The sequence below is a fragment of the Sitophilus oryzae genome, unplaced genomic scaffold, assembly GCF_002938485.1.
Source record: "Sitophilus oryzae breed Bouriz unplaced genomic scaffold, Soryzae_2.0 scaffold_813_pilon_pilon, whole genome shotgun sequence".
Lineage (NCBI taxonomy): Eukaryota > Metazoa > Arthropoda > Insecta > Coleoptera > Curculionidae > Sitophilus > Sitophilus oryzae.
In genome coordinates this window covers 6377269-6398529 of record NW_022147432.1, presented here as the reverse complement: position 1 = coordinate 6398529, position 21261 = coordinate 6377269, and the positions used below count along the sequence as shown (strand labels likewise).

The window sequence follows — 21261 nt, the reverse complement described above, 5'->3', positions numbered from 1 at the left end:
GATATACCAAGTGTGTGTAGTGATGTTAATATTTCAGAAATTTTTGATTGTTGCAGGAAATTTCCGAAACTTTCGGAAATTTATGAAATTTTAGGAAATTTTATAATTTTACATATTTTTTTGTTGATACAATAAAGGAATGAATTAGATAGACATTTGATACCAACATGTAAGTAGAAAAAAAAAACAATAAACATAATATTTGTAGTTATATTTTTAATAAACAATATATAACTCATAAAAGTCATAAACATAACACATAACAAAAATCATTTGGTAAAATTTGTACTTTGTACATAAACCATGAACTATGACTATGAACTTAAAAAAAACAAAAAAGCACGAAATATAAATTTAAAACACGTAAAACACAAATAACTGAATTATTCTATTCCGGAATACTTTCAGGCGCCGAGCTGGTCCCATCTTCATAGAATATTATAGTAGTAGTAGTACTGTCTTCGTCAGTTTCTATTTCCAAATCAGATATATTTGATGTATCATCTGGTTCTGATTCTGAAGGATGGACCTCTACCTCTACGGGTTCTAGTGGTTCTGGAGGAGTTTCATGTTGTTGAATATCATGCTCTATATCCACTTTTTGTTTTTGTAGTAATAATTTATTGTTACGAGCTACGAACATTATTTTACCGGCTCTTTGTGCTGTTAAGCGATTCCCTTTTTTAGTATGGATAAAACTGTAAGTACTGAAACTTCTCTCAGTGGCTGCAGATGACGTTGGTAAAGACAGCAGAGCAACAGCTAATTATTTCAACTGAGTATTTTTACACATTGCTTGCCACCAACCTAGACAGTCTACATTTTTAACTGACATCCAAACGTAGTCGAGAGCCCGTTAACCCAATTTGGCGCAATAATTTGTTACATCTGTAAAAATGGATTTTTTATTATTGACAAACTGAGGATGTTTGTTGGTGATATTGTTGATACATTCCATAGCAGCTATGTGTTCTTCATTGTTAAGGTACTCTCCCAGGAAACAGAGGTCCAAGAGATTCGCGGCAAAATGCATTGCTTTAAGACCCATACGTTTTCTATTTTGTAAGGCAGAGAAGCATTCTTTTTCTTCTGATTTAAGAATAGGCATACTTGATACACTTTCGTTAAATTTTTGCTCAATGTCTCGAATTTTGAAAAGAAATGTCTTGCAAAATTCGGATTTTTGCGAATATTCGCGATTTTGGGACCGAATATTTCGGAAATTTCTGAAATTTCCTGCAAAATTCGAATGGAAATATTCGCTACCAACGTCACTAAGTATGTAGTACCAAATTATTCGTAAAAAATGCTTATTCCAAATCTGCTAATAAACCACACTTGTTCCATTTGAAAAAATTGAGATATAATTGAAATTGAAAAAAAAATGGGCGATTTGGGCGTCTTTTAACCGGCCAGGACAAGACACGAAAAACATTAGACGATCAAATCTATTTTTCCAAGGATCCTTGATTATAAATTAGTGTTTTTAACATAGCCATGGCACTCTAGATTGAAATTTAAAATACAATTTTTTTAAGCGAAAGTCTCAAAAGTTGACATATGATATGCCATTCTATTTAGAGTGTCATTTTCAATCGAACAAAGTAGATATATACCAAGTACTGAAACTTCTCTGAGATAAAAATCAAAAGTTGTAGTCATCTCCGGTGAAACACGAAGTGACTAAAAACAATTAAATACGCCAATCAATCCTAATGTATGTCATATACTAACATACCAAATCTCGATTTTTTTTGTACGATAAAAAAAAGTTGAGCCACTTTTGAGACGCCCCCAGTATATTAATATGTAAGGAACGGGGTTGACTTGATCCAAGTACACTTTGACGTCAAACAGGCTTTACTTTTGATGTTAAAAAGCCTTCCAACTCGACTTGAATGAAACAGTCAATACTATACAAGCACTACAAGTGAGAAGCGCACAGTAGTATTTTAAGTACAGGGTGTCCCATTTTGGTTGAAATCATACAGTATCTCCGTTATTAGGAAAGATAGGAGGATGCGGTTTGCACAAACCTGTGCCACTTTTTTGTCAAACGGAAGATGCTGTCAACAAAATTTTTTTAGCTCTCTTCGTTTCTGAGCTACAGGGTCTTTTTGAAAATTTTGCAATTTGGGACACCCCCTGTATCTCTGTTATTGTTAAAGGTATCGAGAAGGTGAAAACTGTTTATTGTAGAACTTTTTATGTAGTCTATTACTTTTTACGTAGTCTATTTTTCTACGATAAAAATATTTTTGAAAATATGAACTAAACTTATGTTTTTTCAAATGGAACGCCCTGTATATTTATAAATCGTATGATCTGCCTTGCTATGAGCTTTTCAAAAATATATATCACTTTATATTTATTTTCACTATTTACGGCAATTTTTAAAATATATAATTTTCTTATTAGTAGGCCGTGATAAATAACAAAAAATCAAAATGGTACTTACTAAAATAGTCATACACTTATTAAAATTTTGTTTGGAATTGATATATTTTATTTTTGAACACCACTGAATCTCTGAATATATATTTTTTTTAACGGAATTTATTATAACGAGATGGGTTTGCAAATATCTAAAAGCTTCACACACGTTATTAGTTTGCATTATTAAAGCATTTTCCAGATGTTCGACATTGTATTAGTTGCCACGATATATTTCAAATTTCAAAAATCCCCCAAAATCAGAAATCGAGAAAGGACAAATCCAGGACTCATCAATGGGTCCATTGATTCGAATTATTCATTGATTTGAGAAATAATAATTTAACAAAATTTTAATATTTTTGTTGTAAGTTAAGTTGTGAGTGGGAATTCCGTCTTGGGGGCTGAAAGTATATTTCAAGTAAACTAGCTAAAGGAATATTTAAAGTTCCAATAGGATAGCTTCCAAGATTTACAAATAGCTGTAGAAAGTTAAGTTTCCCTAATATATAAAGAATTTATTAGTGGCTCTCAAAATAAAACAAGAGACAGATAGCAGTATACTTTTAATAATTCTTTAGTTTCTTTTATTATCAATCATGGCCTACTAATAAATATGATTTTTAATATATTTTTTAAATATTGCAGTAAATATTGAAAATAAATATAGAGTGATATATATTTTTGAAAAGCTTATGGCAAGCCAGATCATATAATTTATGATCTGGGTACATATACAGGGTGTTCTATTTAAGAAAACATAACTTTAATTCATATCTCTAAAAATATTCTTTTCGTAGAATAACAGACTACGCCACTGTATTCTACGTAAAAAGTTCTACAGTAAACAGTTTTCACCTTCTCGATACCTTTAACAATAACAGAGATACAGGGGTTGTCCCAAATTGCAAAATTTTCAAAAAGACCCTGTAGCTGAGAAACGAAGAGAGCTATGAAAATTTTGTTTACGGCATCTTTTGTTTGACAAAAAAGTGGCACAGGTTTGTGCAAACCGCACCTTTCTATCTTCACGAATAACGGAGATACTGTATGATTTCAACCAAAATCGGACACCCTGTACAGTTATAATGGCAGCATCCATGTAGTAAGTGTACCTAGTCCAAGTATTGTGATGTACTTGCTCCAAGTTGTTGACTGTGTAATCCCGCCTTTGAAATTTCCTTCAAATGAATCGTAGAGCGTAGGCAATATATTTGAATCGCAACTTGTATTGTAACTTGTAAATAATTATCTAACTGCCAAAGCAGCACGAAGTACCGTGTGATCGAATAAAACGGCGTCCAGTTGGCTGGGAAATGACGATCGATGACATGTTCCATATAAATTTACATATAAAATGACAGCGATTTTTATTTCATAGCCATCGCTGACGCCGTTTTTTTTCGATCATACGGTATTTTGTTTTGAAATAATGAGTATTGAGTACTAATGGTTAGGGTACCAGCTAAGTTTGTAGTACCTATGTTAATAAATATAAGTCAGTAATGATTGTATTAGTATTATTTATTAATGTTTTATGGTTTATTATACTAATTTTATATTGCAGTAATGAAATCAATTATTAAGAGCATACATAAAATTTAAAAAAAAATAAAATATGCATACAAAAACTGTTTAACTCCTGTGAAGAACTATCTGCTAGGATCAATGATTGGAATTGATAATCTAATATTATGTAAAGCTGCCCATACATTATCAAACAAATTGCGCAACGCAGGCTGTTGCGCAACGAGTTGCCAATGTATGGTAGTGTTCGATGCGTTGCGCAATTGTTTGATGAGTTTCAAGAATGTTTGAATTCTTTTGTGCAACAGGACTGTTTGCGCAACGCGTTGTGTAGTGTATGTGTGTGTTGCGCTTCGTTGTGCAATATTTTAGTTCTTTCATCCAAATTCTTTGTTTTCTTTTTCGTTTTTTGGTATCATCGACATCATCTAAGGTGTAGACGATAATAATTGACGCAATGGCAATTGAGAACATGATTGTTTCTCAAACAATGCACAACTTTTAATAAAAAATTTGATCAAAATCTTACCAAGTGCATGGGTGATGCAGTTGTGCAACGGAACGTTGCGCATCGCTTTATTGCGCAACTTGTTTGATAGTGTATGGACCGCTGAATCAGTTGTGCAACGCAGCGTTGCGCATCGCTTTGTTGCGCAATTTGTTTGATAATGTATGGACCGCTTAAGTAATAATATGTAAAGTGATATATTATGTAAATAATAACCAAAAATAAATAATTTATTCACCTCTAGAAGATCTTTGTCGTACTGTACCACCACGGTATTCTCATAGAATTGGCCATGTAGATCTGGCTTGGTACCACATCTCGAGTACGCTATTTTAAAAGAGAAAAATGTCTGTCCTGTAGCTGGCGGTACGTAAACACATCTGAAAATAACAAAAAAAAACTAATTTTAGTATATAGGTTATAAATTTTAGTTAATTTTAAAAAAAGAATTATAAAAGAACGTATTTTTATACAGGGTGGCGCACCTCATTCGCCTTGGTTGATTATACGAAAACGGAAAGATGTATAAACAAAATATATTATGGGTATATGTAGAAAGGCAATGTGCATAATTTAAAGTTTTTAAACAAATGTCGACTTTGAAAATAGCTATCACTAGCAATTTGCCATGGCGACACCAGCCATCTTGATTGCCATTTTATTGAAAAATCACTTTTTATTCAAAATCTGAGCCAGATAGGTATAGGAAACCCTAATATAACTTGAAAGAACATTTAAATGTACCTCGACTTATTTTAAAAAATACATAGTGTTATATTTGAAATAACGAAATTTTTATGTAAAATAAATTATTATTAATAAAATAAATTTAAAATAGACCAGCAATTTTTGATATCCCTGTATATGTTTAAGGAAGCAATAACATTTTTTACTAAAGTTTATTTCTCTGGCTTCAAAGTCAGAACAAAAATTAACTCTGAAAAGTAATGTACAGGGTGTTGACAAACTTTTTTTTTATTATAGCATGCCTATTTAAATATCTCAAAAACTAAAGCATTTAAACATATTAAACTCTTATACTAAATGCCTTATTTTATGCTCAAGAATCCAAAAATGAAATAAAATGCCGGGTGTTCCACAAGAAAAAATATAACTTTGGTATGGATCTTAGGTCAGACATACCCTGTACATTTGAAAATATTTTTAAATTATGCACATTGCACACTAGATATACCCATAAAAAATTGTATTTCTACATCTTTCCGTTTTCGTTTAATCAACCGAGGTGAATGTGGTGCGCCACCCTGTGTAAATACATATAATAGAAAATCTCTTACACTGGTAATTAATTATATTTGGACCTTAGTATACTAAATTGCATAACTGTGGAGGAAAATCAAGAAGACTGTTGCTGTGCTTAGCTTATAAGAAATGTGTGATTTCTCGTTAATCTCTAACTTCCAAAAATTCACTACTAGTCACTCAGTCACTATTCCACGCAAATGAAGTGCGCCATTTATAAAAGGATGTATTGCCAGCGTTTCCAGATATATAAAACAACTATTTAAAATTATTTATTATGGACTTTCCCTTGAGTTTCTTTATTTTTTAAAAAATATCGAAATATGACGATAATTAGGATAGTGACGGTAATTGGGCTTTTAACATAGAGGGTGCATCTCAAAAGAGGATACCCCTATAACTTTTTTATTTTTTCAGATAAAAGAACGAGATTTGGTATGTTAGTATACGACATAATTTAGGATTGATTGACGTATTCAAATGTTTTTGATCACTTCCTGTTTCGCTAGAAACAATGAACTGAATACTACGTAACTGGAACGGACCCGAGCGTTGCCGAAAATCGGTTTTTGTGTGTCAGGGGCAATGACAAAGACAGAGTTATTAAGACGGTAACCTATCTCACTCCTATCCATTGTGATACATTTGGTCAGTGTACATCTGGGATAATAATTTACCTTTTTATTAGTTTTAAAACGGCTTTTTATCGATTTCTGGTGGAAGCAAGATTCATTTTAACGAAAGTGTTACGTATTGGCTGTTTTTTGTGTGTTCCGTCGCGTGTAGTATTTTAAAAGTGTGTGAAAAACTTAAACTTGAATGGTAGGTGATGATAAGGTGTTTTTACACAGACAAGACGACAAAAGACAATAAACAATAATGGTGATTTCGTGTGTTGCTTATGGTTGCAATAATGAGCAGGATAGGCGAAAAATTCCGTTTCATACGTAAGTTAAAAATATAGGAATATAATATTTTGTATTATTGTTTATTTTTAACCGTCATATAAGCTTTTTGGAGCATTTATAACGTCTTTGGAGCATTTATAACGTAGTATTATTTTTTGCAGTTTTCCTTTTAAACGACCTGAAATATTCAAGCTTTGGATTCAGGCTCTTCGTAGAGATAAGTGGACACCATCTAAAACTAGCCGGCTATGTGGGGAATATTTTCTTCCAACAGACTACATTAATCAGCCAGGACTGGCTGTTAAAAGATTAAAGCCTGATGCTGTACCAAGTGTGTTTTCTTTTCCAAAACACTTGTTACCAAAAGCCTATGCTCCTCGTAGAAAAATAATAAAACAGGTTGGTAAATGATATAATGTTATTCTGTGGTGATTGATTATAACATAATTTTCAGATTTCTACTACCAGCGTTCACACTGAAAGTGAATTAATGGATATTGATTTACCTTTAGCTTCAACATCAACTACTCCAGCCAATAGAAGTGAAAAGTTTGGGAAAATATTATTGGATAAAGAAAAACAGTTCCAGTTAATATTGAACAACTACGTAGAAAAGTAAAAACACTTAAACAAAAAGTTTAGACTCGGCTGAGTCTAAATATTACTGGTTTTTAGTTTTTTAAAAAGTTATTACTTATTACAAAATAAGCTTTGATACCTTTTTTGTCGTTACTTTTTTTTCTCATGTTTAAAACCCGACGCTCTAAAATTTATCGTCTGCATCGGTAAAATACTCAAGTTTTGCTAAAATTGTTTGGTTTGGTTTGGTTATTTTCCTATATTTTATCTATAAAAGAGGTGGGTTGCTCAAATTATCAAAAGAAAATCGCAAATATTTATAAAAACCTTAAATATTTTCTTTAAATCCCATTTAGGTTAATAAGATAGAAAGAGATAGGTACCCGTCACAACGACGGGTTGCCTATTTTGCGCTTTGCGTCACTTTTATCGATTGGCGGGTCCTTTCCAGTTAGGTAGTATACAGTTCATTGGCTAGAAATGACTACAACTTATTATTTTTAAATGGCACCCTCGGTATTTTTTTACTTCATTCATAGAAAATGACACTCTGAATAGAATGACATAGCATATGTCAACTTTTGACATTTTCGCATATGGTTTATTTGAAATTGTAACATGCGGATCATAACGACAATTTGACTCGAAATACCAAGTGTGTGGTATCAAATTATTCGTAAAAAAATTATTTTTCCAAATATGCTAAGAGAGCCACCCTCGTTCTATTTGAAAAAACTGAGATATGATTATAAATACGATTTGGGTATCTTTTAACCGGCCAGGACAGGACAAGAAGAACATTAAACGATCAAATATATTTTTTCAAGGCTCCTTGATTAAAAATTAGTGTATTTACCATAACCATGGCACTCTAGATTTAAATTTAAAATGCGATTTTTTATTAAGCGAGGATGTCAAAAATTGACATATGATGTCATTCTACTCAGAATGTCATTTTCGATCGAAAAAAGTAAAAAAATACCGTGGGTGCTATTTAAAAATCAAAAGTTAGTATTAGTAGTTATTTCCGGTGAAACAGGAAGTAACCAAAAACAATTGAATATGTCAGTCAATCCGAATTTATGTCGTATACATAGATTTAGTAAGAACAGATATCACATTGTGCATTTTAACCCGATCAAACAATGGGAGGTTGACTACGTACTGTAAAAACCAACTGAGATAGAGAAGGCGACATTGCCACATCTCAAATTTGCGCCTATCTACTTAATTTGATTTGCAGAAAAGGTGACTTTAAAACCTTCACCGGATATCAATAAATCTCAATTTCTTAATTAAATTAATATTTTATTTTTAAAGAAGCATGCGTAATAATATGTTATTAACCAGAGGATATATGCGTTACTATTAAAGGACATGTTTACTGTTTAATCTGCTGAAACGTCTAGAACTATTGGCAACGTCGCTGCTAGCCTTCCAGAATGAAATGAGCCGTCCGTCCCACCATCCCTCGCGACGGCCCTTGGTCTGTTATAGCGTACTACGTTTAGCTTACTGTGTGTTTGAAGTCGGAATCAAGTCCGAAGTGAACTTTTCAGTGTTTTTCAGTAGTTTTTGTTTTTGTTTAACGTACTTTTGAATCTGCGAATTTTCAATATGCTACGACGAGTGTCAAATGTGTGGAAAAATAAGCTCAAATTACCCGAATTTGTCTTTTCACAGGTAGGTATTGTTTCCGCCGTAATCGCCGTACATAGGCGTCCCACAAGGGAGCCTCTCACAATTAAAATAATTTCTAATTATATTTGTTGAATTTTGATCTATTAAAACAAGAACGTAGTAGCCGGTAATTGAATTATAATTCGTCTCAATTACTAACAATTGTAGATCATAACAAACTTGAATATAAACGTTGCATTTGAAACTTTATTATAAGCCAGAAAGTGGCATTTTTTTTTTAAATTGCGTCATATTTTGGTCATTATATACGATATTCGAAAGGAATTTTGCTCAACAAATAAACAAGGGTGTTTACCCGACCTTTTTTACATTTTATTGCTTTATTATATCTTATATCTGCCCCTTCGGTCTTGTTTAGACAATTTTTTACCACCGTACAATACAAATACCTCTTCCTAGAGTTATTTGTACGGTGTGTTTACCTTTTTTTAGAATGGGACGAACTGTAAATAATTCTTAGGTTACTAGTTTTATACATACCTATATACAGAGTGACCCAGGCCTCCCAAAAAGCTTTTTACCTATTACGTTTTTGGTTTGTGATTTTTATTTCAATTTTTTACATACGATCGGGGCCATTGTAACGCACATTTTCAAAATATTTTTGTCAACATACAGGGTAATTCAAACCGCACAATACATATGCTTAATACAGTTCATGAAGATTGGGACATTTAACTAAAATTTGATTGTATGATGTAGCTACCTAAGTAATGGATTTGTAAATAAACGTAATATTCATTATTATGCGACAGAAATCCCATACAGTAGCACACAGATTTGATACTTTTAATGATAAATGCCTTCTATTGCGAGACTAAAAGGTAATTGCCTCGTATCAGAGCCATCATAATACGAGAAGAAGACCGAAAGTCAAATCTTGTTTTATATTTTCAAAAAAACACAATTTTCTCATTAAACTTAATATTGATTTTAGGCATAGGAAGTTATTGATAATACAAGATTAAACAACTATTACACAGTACTTCACAGGAAGCTATCGATTGCGAACTAACTAAATCGTTACTAATTACTAATTTTGAAAAGTTCTTTTTAAGATCAAAAAAGGTAAAACTAAGACCTAAACTATCATTTGAGAATAAACGGGAAGTTCTAAATAATGTTGCTTATTCTAAACAAGAAAAATTTATAAGTTTTATAACATCTCTAATTAAATTTGAACAAAAAGAATATTTCTGTTTGCTGTAGGTAATTTTCTCAGGGAAAATACGTAAATAAAAATGACTTTTTAAGTCAAAAAAAGTCAAAAGGACAAGTTATTCCAAAAAAGGACTGTCCTTTTCAAAAAAGGACAGGTGGCAACCCTAGGTATTTCTGGAATAGAAATTTAATGGCAAATCTACAACTTTTGTTTGAAAATGTGTTCCGGCCACCTATGTTTACAAAAATATCTAAAATGTGCTTTACCATTGCCTCCATATTCTAAAAAAAAATTGAAAGAAAAGTCACCAACCACAAACCTAATATAGAACTGTTTCAGAAGCCTGAGTCACCCTGTAAATATTCAAAAGTAACTGAAAGTTTAAATTGAATATCGACGTTGGAGCGATTTTCGAAAACTACCTACTAACGTTTCAACATAAGTATATGTGGGATATCAATTATATTATTATATTAGACCTTATAATAAAACTCATCTAACGAAAAAGTGTTAATGTAGTATATTAATATGGAGTAAAAATTTTACTAATTACTTTACTTTTACTTTACAAATTAAATTCGTTCCAAAACGATACGCCACTGGCCATTAGAACAATCCAAATGCGCCTAGTTGCCGGGGTCGGAAATTTTAGACTTCTCTGTCTCTTCTGTCCTTGTTTGACACATTGGAATGTTTGATACACTACCAACGAGTATTTATGAATGAGATGTTCGGTCTATCTTTATAATGTCTTTGGTCGTATACTAACATACCAAATCTCGTTTTTTTATCTGAAAAAATAAAAAAGTTATAGGGGTGAGCCACTTTTGAGACGCACCCGGTATACGATCTAGAAAAATAATTTTTTTTTGAATTTTTTGTGGCAATTTTTTTGAATTTTTCAAGTGGCAACCTAGTATTTTTCTCTTTTAGTTAGGATTTTGACATTTGTTTTAAAGGTACTACCAACGGTACTATTTTATTGTAATCTAAATAAATCAGAGCTACCACATCTCCGGCCATTATTGATCTGTAACTTTTAGACGTTTACAATTTTAACAAAAAACATTAACTCTCCACTTCCTTCTTGTTAATATGTAAGAAACCTATCTGTTTTTCCTCAAAGCTAAGTCGTAAATCTTCGGTACCTTACCGTACCCGTTCCTTCTAACATATACTTTGGACTACCGCGTTTCGCCAAAGTGCTTAGACTTGTTCGCGTATGCATAAACATACGCGGGAAAATTGCCGTTTAATGTTAAAATCGCAAGTTTGTACCGATACGTTACAGCAGAAAATTACAATTAATAGGAGTGTAATTAATATTATGACAGTTATTGGTATTGCATATAGATTTGTCTAGACAGTGAACAAGCTTAAACAGAGGTATAAAATACGTAGTGTGAAGTGGGCGGTGTAAAAATGAGACACGCCATATTTAGGTAAAAAAACGAGGCAGTCAAATAAACAGTGGCGGATACAGAAGGGGGCCTATGGGGCCCGGGCCCCTCCTAAAACCTGTAAATTGTGTTAAATATTAGGCTTTTGGGTTAAAAATGGCGCTCTAAAAAGCATATTCTACATTACTTTTTATTTTGGACCCACCTAAAATAAATTCCTGTATCCGCCCCTGCAAATAAACTTACTGAATGGAAATATTCAGTAAGTTTTCTTGTTAGGAACATTTAACTATAATTGTTAAGAGATCATCAATAATTTGTTTAATCTTTGTGTGATGAATCATGAAAAAACTAAAATAACAAATCAATTGCCTGGCTTTGAGGTTTAAAACTTTGCATGGAAACATGCTACCAAACTTTTGTGATGTGACATCAGTCAGTATTTAAGCGTCCGACTCCTGTCGTCGCGTGCGTAAATAAGTTACGTACATGGTCTAGGAAAGCATGTCCGTTTAAATTAAGTCCTGTTTAGAGGTGTGTAGTTCGTGAACGAACTAGTTCCAATGAACTATTCCGACCCCGGAATCCATGAAAGGAACTAGTTCCTGGTTTCTCAAAGAACTAGTTCCTCAGGACCTATTCCGGGATCAAGACTGTGACCGATATATAATAATATGCGACGGCGACAGATCGGCCAGCGCGCGTAGCCCGGGTAGGCAGGAATGTTGGGGAGTGCCAGCCGTACGTTATCGGATCCGGACCTAGAGGAACTAAATAAGACTAGTTTACGTACGTTCGTACGTACGGATCAGGACAGCGCGATCGATGCTAGGCAGGAGTATGTTATCGGATTCGGCCCTAAAGGAACTAGAGGAACTAAATAAAAGACTAGTTTACGTATGGATCAGCCAGCGTGATTGATGCTAGACAGGCGTGGGGAGTGCCAGCCGTATGTTATCGGATCCGGACATAGAGGAACTAATTAAAAGACTAGTTCACGGGAATCTATTCAGTCGGCAGATCCGAGATATAATACAAGACGACGACGATAGATTCGGCCTTGTCTATTGCCACAACCGGCGTAATTACCACAGAAAATTGTCGTGGATACTGTTTTTAATTTTTAGTTTGTTTTTTAAATATTTTATGGGAATGTTTCACTTTAGGTCCCTAAAATTAAGAAATATCTTATAAAACGAAGTAGATATTCTGAATTTTTAGACAAAAACAAAAAGCTTGAAGTGAGGAAAAATGCAATTTTTCGTAATTTTTTTTTAATATTTGCTCCAATTGATTTGTGATATAGTTTTTTAAACTCTGATTTGAGTTTCTTTTTTATTTTTTTATCTGCAATAAAACTTACCTATATGTTTTTAGCATACACAATTACACGTCTCGTTATATCTCCGTACATTATAAAAATTATACAGATCATACTGTGAATAGTTCTGACTGACAACGAAACGCATTAGCAAGCAAGGGGGATGTTAATGTTAGTCGGGAACTATTGTGAACTAAATATCTAGTTCAAGGAACTATTCCTCTGGAGGAACTAGAACTAAGGAACTAGTTCCTCCCAAGGAACTAGAATACTCACCTCTAGTCCTGTTGTTATCAGAAATTAGTTTTTTGAAGGGGTAAATGTGAGACACACACAGGGGTAATAATGAGACTAAGAAAGGTAGGGTAAATATGAGATAATCTAATAGCATCTAATTTTAAAAACAAGTAGTTACACGGAAAAAGATCTTAAAAAAGCTGCAAAGTTAGTCGTCGAGGGCAGCGGATATGGCATCTTAATATATGCTTTTCATATTAATAAATATAAAGTCTATAGTTACAGAAAAAGGCTCAACTTTCGTTTAACTGAAATCTGTTATATAAAAAATGACTTTATATATGCGTTCTAGAAGGCGTTAAGAGTACAAATATACAAAAATTTTCCTGCGGAAATGCGTCATTTTTATTTTTCGGACTTTAATATAGCCGAGATCTGTTAAATCCAAACTAGTCTTCGGGGTGTGTTTTAGACATTATTCTAAACATAAAAACGCAAAAAAGTATCTGTGGAATTTTTTTTATTTTTATTCTACATAAAAAAATGCTTTGACTTTAGAATAGCCGAAATCAGTTACATGAGAAATCAACTTACATACAGGGTGAGTTTCCTACGATGTTCTCTATGGGTATCTCGGAAACTACTGGAGATAGAGAGTAAATGGGGAAAGAATTGCAGTTTTGTGGGGTCATAAATATGCGCCTTTCAGATTTTTGAAAAAGTTCATGGCTTATTAGATATTTCGAAAAAAACAAATTTCGGCTATTTTAAAAATTGTCCCTTATTCCATTATAAGTTATTTTAGACAAAAAGTTTTTAGATAAAAGTTGTAGATAATCACATCCTTAATGAGACTGTGTCCTCCATATTTTTCTAAAGTTTGCCATTTTTGACATATGACACAAACATATGTTTTTTTAAATGGAAATCATAGTTGGCCATGACTTCATAAAAAGCGCCATTTTTTAAGCATTTCAGCGATATAAGCTATAATATGTTTTCTTCCAAAAATTACTGAATTATAGCCAATTCTTAACATTTTTAAACAATTTCACTTAGTTAGCCATGGAAACAAGTTTTTATCGTCTTTGCTCTCATAAATGTGAAGCTCTCACATCCAAGCTTTATAAATTAAAATAAAAACAAAAATTGTAAATATGCATTTTTCAAATGAAGAAAAGCGTGTAGGATTATTGGTTCAACTTTTCTTGACCATACATTTTCGAGGATAAGTTGACCGGTGAATGTTACGTTTTTTAGAGAACGGTTTTCAAGACATGACAAATTAAATTTAGATACTCGCGCATCAATCGAGTGGTATCAACATGACTTTCACTACGACACACCAAATTTACTTATAGCCAATTCTTATCTTTCTTGACTAATTTCACTTAGATTGCATGGTATTCTTATTCAGTTATGATTTATAAGTTATAAAAAGTCAGAATAAATTACTAAACGGTTTTTTATAATTTACATTACACAAACTAAAACATAAAAAAATAATATCACTACATACACTTTAAGTTATTTTAGAAAATGTTCAAAAAATCCGCCATTGTTTTGAGAGTTGCATCTTTTTAAAACTGAATTACTACCTATTCTCACAGAAGGACCGGTCGACTTAATTAAACTTCTCTCGTATCGCTACTTCGAGTGCCTCTCTTAATTCATAAGTTATTTTGTAAACCATATTGTTAACTATACCGCATAAAAAAATTCTAAAATGGATAGGTCAGGTGATCGAGGAGGCCTATGCAATTAGTCCATCTCTTCCTATCCCTGCGTTTGTATAATTATTATGATATAAATAATTTTAACATTTCTTTCATTATGGGGGGTGGGGGGTGGTGTGTCATAATAAAAGTCATGTTGGAACCACTCTATTGATGTGCGAGATCAACACGCTTTTCTTCATTTGAAAAATACATATTTACGATTTTTGTTTATTTTAATTTACAAAATTTGAATGTGACGGCTTCACATTTCCGAGAGCAACGGCGATTGAACTTGTTTCCATGGGTAACTAAGTGAAATTGTTTAAAAAGGCTATAACTCAGTAATTTTTCGAAGAAAAGATATTATAGCTTATATCACTAAAAAGCTTAAAAAATAGCGCTTTTTATGAAGTCATGGCCAACTATGGTTTCCATTTAAAAAAACATATATTTGTGACATATGTCAAAAATGGCAGGCTTTAGAAAAAAACGGAGAACACAGACTCATTAAGGATGTGCTTATCTACAACTTTTATCTGAAAACTTTTTGTCTAACATAGCTTATAATGGAATTAGGGACAATTTTTAAAATAGCCAAAATTTGTTTTTTTCGAAATATCTAGTAAGCCATGTATTTTTTCAAAAATCTGAAAGGCGCATATTTATGACCCCAAAAAACTGCAATTCTTTTGAGATACCCATAGAGAACATCGTAGGAAACTCACCCTGTATATTTGTTTTATACGAGCCTTTACGAGCAAAGAAATACAAAAAATTCCTACGGAAATGTGTCGATGTCATTTTGTGCACTTTGTTTTTCATGCATTTTTCAGTTTAGAAGCTTACTGGACCCGGGAGCGAATAGGGGTCCTGGGTGGGGAAAAACATCTTTCGGAGGAATAACAATTCTTGTAGAATAGATAATATAGGTTCTTGTAAACTATAAGTACCTCGGAATGATGCACTTATTCTTGTTTTTTATTAAAGCTTTACGTAAAAAGGGCTGATTCAAAACAAAAAATCATTGGATCATGCAGTGTTCTTTTATATTTTAATAATTAGCTGTGATTTTGCAAAAATATTAGATTCGTTATCATTTGGGTTGCTGTGGTTAGCTTTTCTTTGCGGAGGGTGTTAAGCTGTGGTTTTTATATTTTAATAATTAACTGTGATTTTGCAAAAATATTAGATTGGTTAGGATTTGGGTTGCTTTGGTTAGCTTTTCTTTGTGGAGGGTGTTAAGCTGTGGTTTTTATATTTTAATAATTAACTGTGATTTTGTAAAAATATTATTAGATTGATTAGCATTTTAGACACTTTTTTAAATGATTATTATTAAATTTTTTTAGGTTCAAAAGTGATAAAAAGATAATTTTTATGTATTTATGCTTACAAAAATGGAAAATGAAAATCAAGCATTTCCGCAGGAAATTTTTTATTTTCCTGAGTTTGTAAACGCTTCTAAAAGCAAAAATATATTTATTTTTTATATAACTGATTTCAGCTATTCTAAAGTCTACTAAATTTCCTCAGAAAATGGATACAGTTTATTTCCGCAGGAAAATTTTTGTGGTTATATGTTCAGAAAAATATTAAAAATAAAACGCAAAATGTATTTTTTACAGCAGATTTCAGTTATTCTAAAGTGTGAAATTTGGATATTACGCATTTTCGCAGGAAAATTTGTGTTTTCCGTGGTTCACAGTAGCTTTTTAAAGACAAAATAATTTTTTTTAATAACTGATTTCAGCTAAACGAAAGTTGACCCCAGAAAAACATTGTTTTAAAATTACAAATTTGCAAGGTGGGACTAGCGGAATGTTTGTTATTTCAATAGATTTTGAGAAATATTTAGTTCGCTAATTGGTATAATATACAGGGTGGTCCGAACTTTATTCCGGAAACTTCGGCAGCATATTCTTCAGATAAAAATAAGTAAAAAAGTTCGTATGTCCTAAAATGTTTAGTTTCGGAGATACAGGGTGTAGTAAATTTCTCGTGTCAAAAAAATCCCAGACACCAATTTTCATCCAAATATTGACGTTAATTCAGAAATTATTTGGAAAAAATCGAAATAAAAATGAAACTTCTACACCCTGTATCTCCGATACTAAGCATTTTAGAACATACATTTATACGAACTTTTATATTTATTTTTATCTGCAGAATATGCTGCCGAAGTTTCCGGAAAACAGTTTGGACCACCCTGTATAATAAATATACCGGGTGCGTCTCAAAAATGGCTCACCCCCTATAACTTTTTTATATTTTCAGATTGCTAAATTTGCTAATAAGCCACCCTTGTTTCTTTTGGAAAAATTAAGATATGAATAAAAATACGATTTGGGTATCTTTTAACCGGCCAGGACAAGACACGAAAAACATTAGATGATCAAATCTTGTTTTTCCAAGGCTCCATGATTAAAAATTAGTATTTTTAACACAGCCATGACACTCTAGATTGATAAAATTGTGATTTAAAATACAATTTTGTTTTAAGTTTTAAGCGAAAAAGTTAAAAGTTTTGATGGTCAAAATGATTGATATTCAGAGTGTCATTTTCCATCAAATAAAGTAAAAAAATACCGAGGATGTCATTTAAAAACCAAAAGTTGTAGTAATTTCCAGTGAAACAGAAAGTGACCAAAAACAATTGAATACGTCAGTCAGTCCTAATTTATGTCATATACTAACATACTAAATCTCGTTTTTTTTTTATCTGAAAAATAAAAAATTTATAGGGACTTTATTTTAGGGAATTTATAGGCACTTTTCAGACACACCCGGTATAATAATTATATTTCTTTTTGGTCTACTCTTAAGTGACACTATCAATATTACTTATTAACTACATATTTTTCTTCATTTTTAATTTAATATAATTGTTTTACAATTTCAGTTTATAAATGTTTTGCAATGTCTCCATTTCTAGTCTTTTTATGAGTTAAATACAGGGTTAAATATTATAACACCCCACTTTTCTGCATACTGCATACCAAACCACCAAATCCCCTTTAGAGAAGAAATATTTTTGTATTTAAATGGTCGTAACTAAGAAAAGAACTAAAAGATTTAAAAAATGTCTCATTTTTTCACCACTTGACCCTATAAGTACTTCCCCATTATGATTTAAAATAAATATACAGGGTGTAGGATGAGCGCGCATTAGAAGTTTCTAGAGAACCATAACATCTAGCTCGGAGATTTTTTGGACATCGTAGTTTTACAACGAGATCTATGAATTAAAAATATTTTCAATATGGTGGGACTTCCGGAAATACCGAAAGTTGACAGCAACTCTCTTATTTTAAATGGGTTCACCCATTTTTTATTACATACTTAAATTCTCCGTAAAATTTTATGAATTTTGATATTAAACACGCTATATCTAACATTGACCGTTTTTGAGAAAAAAAATATTTAAATTTTTTGAACGAAAAAAAACAAATCAAACCAAACCAAAAACTGCCTGTCAAAAATACGTGTTTGGTCTAAAGGTAAAATTTAGTGATTACTACAGCCACTGTACCATAAGAGAAAACATGTGGCTACCTACAGACTTGGATAGTATTCGAATACTCGGTATTCTGAATCCTATTCAGAGTACTTTTGACTGGTATTCGAATACTATTCGAATACATTTGTGTATTTGGTATTTGATATTCGACTGAATACTTTTTGGTCACTAATCAGTATTCTGGATTCTGAATACCGTTTTTGAATCCCAGTATTCAAATCCTGTATTCGAATCCCGGTATTCGAATCCTGTATTGGAATCCCGGTATTCGAATCCTGTTTGATTTTGTTTATGAATATTGCTTACGCTTTACGCAACTTAAGCTTGTTAAAACACGTTCACGGGGGTTGCGGACGGTTCTCAGTTCGCGATGCCGACAATCGAGTTAAATTTCGTCCCATTGCTGCCAAAAGTCACTAACTTACTTTTTATTACTTCCGAGAAAAATGCGCCTAAAGATGAATTGCAATGCATAAAGATGTTATAGTTAGTAACTATTCGGTATTAAAATAAAACATAAATAGCCAGAAATCGTAGTTAATGACTTTTGCAATCGATTCTCCGCTTAAAAACATATTTAGTAATTGAATTTGGTTGTTCGGAAAAATGTTAGTTAGTGACTTTTGGCAGTAATAGGACGATTTAATCATCGCCAAATCGTGAGACGAGACAGGTCGCTTAAGGATCACGATTAGATATTACGTGTGCACTTGTGCAGTATCGCCATTCTAGGTATTTTATTATAAATTTTAATACCTGTTAAGGTGCGTATTCACTATCCGAACGAACGAACGAATGTTCATTCGTTCGTTCGGTAGTAGTATGGACGGGACCGGATTTTAGAACCAAACGAAAACACTTTAACCCATTCGTTTGCGAACGCCTTTGATTTACCGACTCGAAACGGATGGCCGAGCGAACGAACAAACGAACGACCGCATGCGTTCGGTCCACCGTCCAAATATACCGAATCCCATTCGTTCGCTCGCTCGTTCGTTCGTTCGTTCGGATAATGAATACGCACCTTTATAATTTGTGTGTGATACCAGACTAACCAGACAAAGTACATAGCTATATGAAAAGGTAAGTTAATTTTTTAATTAAGTGGGTACATTGTTTAAGATTCATGTATTTTCCTATTAAGTTTTATTCTAGTAATCTATACTAATATATAAAATGCTTGATTGACTCACTGAAATCATCCCTTTAATATTAAAATATTTTTTATTTGAAGAACCGTTAGTTTTAGGAAAAACGCTTCAACATGTGTTTCATTTTATTTTATTTTTGATATATTTTTTAAAAATATATACATGGTGTTTCAAGAAATCGGCTCTCTAAATTATCAGCAATTTTGTGGATATTGTAAATTTCCTTTTCTGTAGATTTTAAATTTGGATAAAGGTCAACTTTTGTTTCACTAAGCAACAATGATTAACCTTTTATAATTTTATTTTGCCATTTTTATTTGGTTGATGAATATTTCAAATTAATATTCGGATTTTAAAATCAAGGAAATTAAAAATTATTAAATAAATATCTTACAAATGGTTAATTCCGGAGTTTCTATGTATGGTTAAGTAATGGATTCCTGTCATATTATAAACTTAACGTAAAGAGATTTTTTTGCAGATTACCGATGGAGAAAGATATCGTCACCCGGGAAACCATTTCTGATGGTTCAGAGCCAGAAGAACCGTTTGTTGGAGCCGTTGGAGGTTCGTCCGACTCGGATTATGAGCAAGGGTGCGCAAAAAGACGGAGGCTAATTCCTGACTATTTTAATGTCCGTTCTTTATCAGGAAAAAAAGTTGTTGTTTTATTTATTATTTAAGATTTTTTTAAGAAGGTAAGCTTTTTTTGCTATATGTACAGTTATTTTTTGTTACTTTATTGTGTTCCATATTTTTATAACTTAAGCACATAAATAAAAATCAAGTTTAAAGTACGGATATGTTTTTTTGTTGGAATATTCAAAAAGTATTCATATTTAAATGAATCCAGGTATTCAAATACAGCGGTATTCGATTTTTTTTTTCTTTATATTCGAATCTTGAGTATTCGAATACAATTTAGAATACAGTATTCAGGATTCATATTCGAATACCGAATTTCAGTATTCGACCCAAGTCTGGCTACCTATTTCAAAAATTAAATTGTTTGAATGTCATATAATAATGGCCGCAGCTGTCATGGAATTCAGTGATTAACAAATTATCATAAATCATTTTTTTCAAATGGAAACCCATTTTTTTATTTCACTAGCGAAAAGGCTTTTCAATTCGTTACTTTTTGACTATACATGTTCCTATACCTAAAATAAGTCGTTTTAAGTTATTTAAGATTTAGTTTTAAAGCGTATATATTTCTTGATTTTAACCAGTAGCCTATGACTTTAAACGTCAAGTGATGTAGAACAATAGATCTGATCATGTCATATTGTGACGCTTTATTCAAAAAGCAGCATCATTTCCGAGTCAACTTTGCGCTATTTTTTTTTCATTTTTCATCATTTCATCATACGGAAGAATAGTAGAATAGAATATTACTAATAATATCAACTTTTAGAGCGAAGCTAAAGAGCGAAAATACGAGATATATTTTTATAAATACACTTTTTAAACTCTTAAGTAGGCAGTATTTATTATATAAGAAATTCAAATAATTCGTTTTCTGACAGATGGAAATAAATTGTCTGACCGTTTTACACTTAATGTCAAAGGAAGCTAGATAAAATCAAAAAAAATATACGTTTTCAAATTAAATCTTAAATAACTTAATAACGATTTATTTTAGGTATAGGAACATGTATAGTTAGAAAATAACGAATTAAAAAACCTTTTTATTACTAAAATAAAAAAAATGGGTTTCCATTTGAAAAAAATGATTTATGATAATTTTTTAATCCCTCATTTCCATGACAGCTACCACCATTATTATATGACTTTTGAACAATTTAATTTTTGAAATAGATAGCCACATATCCT

The 21261-nt window shown here is 31.9% G+C and overlaps 1 protein-coding gene across 1 annotated transcript in view; it reads right to left on the bottom strand.

Annotated features, from left to right (window-relative positions):
* LOC115889260 overlaps window positions 1-21261 on the bottom strand; it is a 69296-nt gene that overhangs the window by 8235 nt on the left and 39800 nt on the right. The window contains exon 4 of the mRNA XM_030909202.1: window positions 4707-4848. Coding sequence (XP_030765062.1) covers window positions 4707-4848 — 142 coding nt within the window. The remainder of the gene's footprint in view (window positions 1-4706; window positions 4849-21261) is intronic.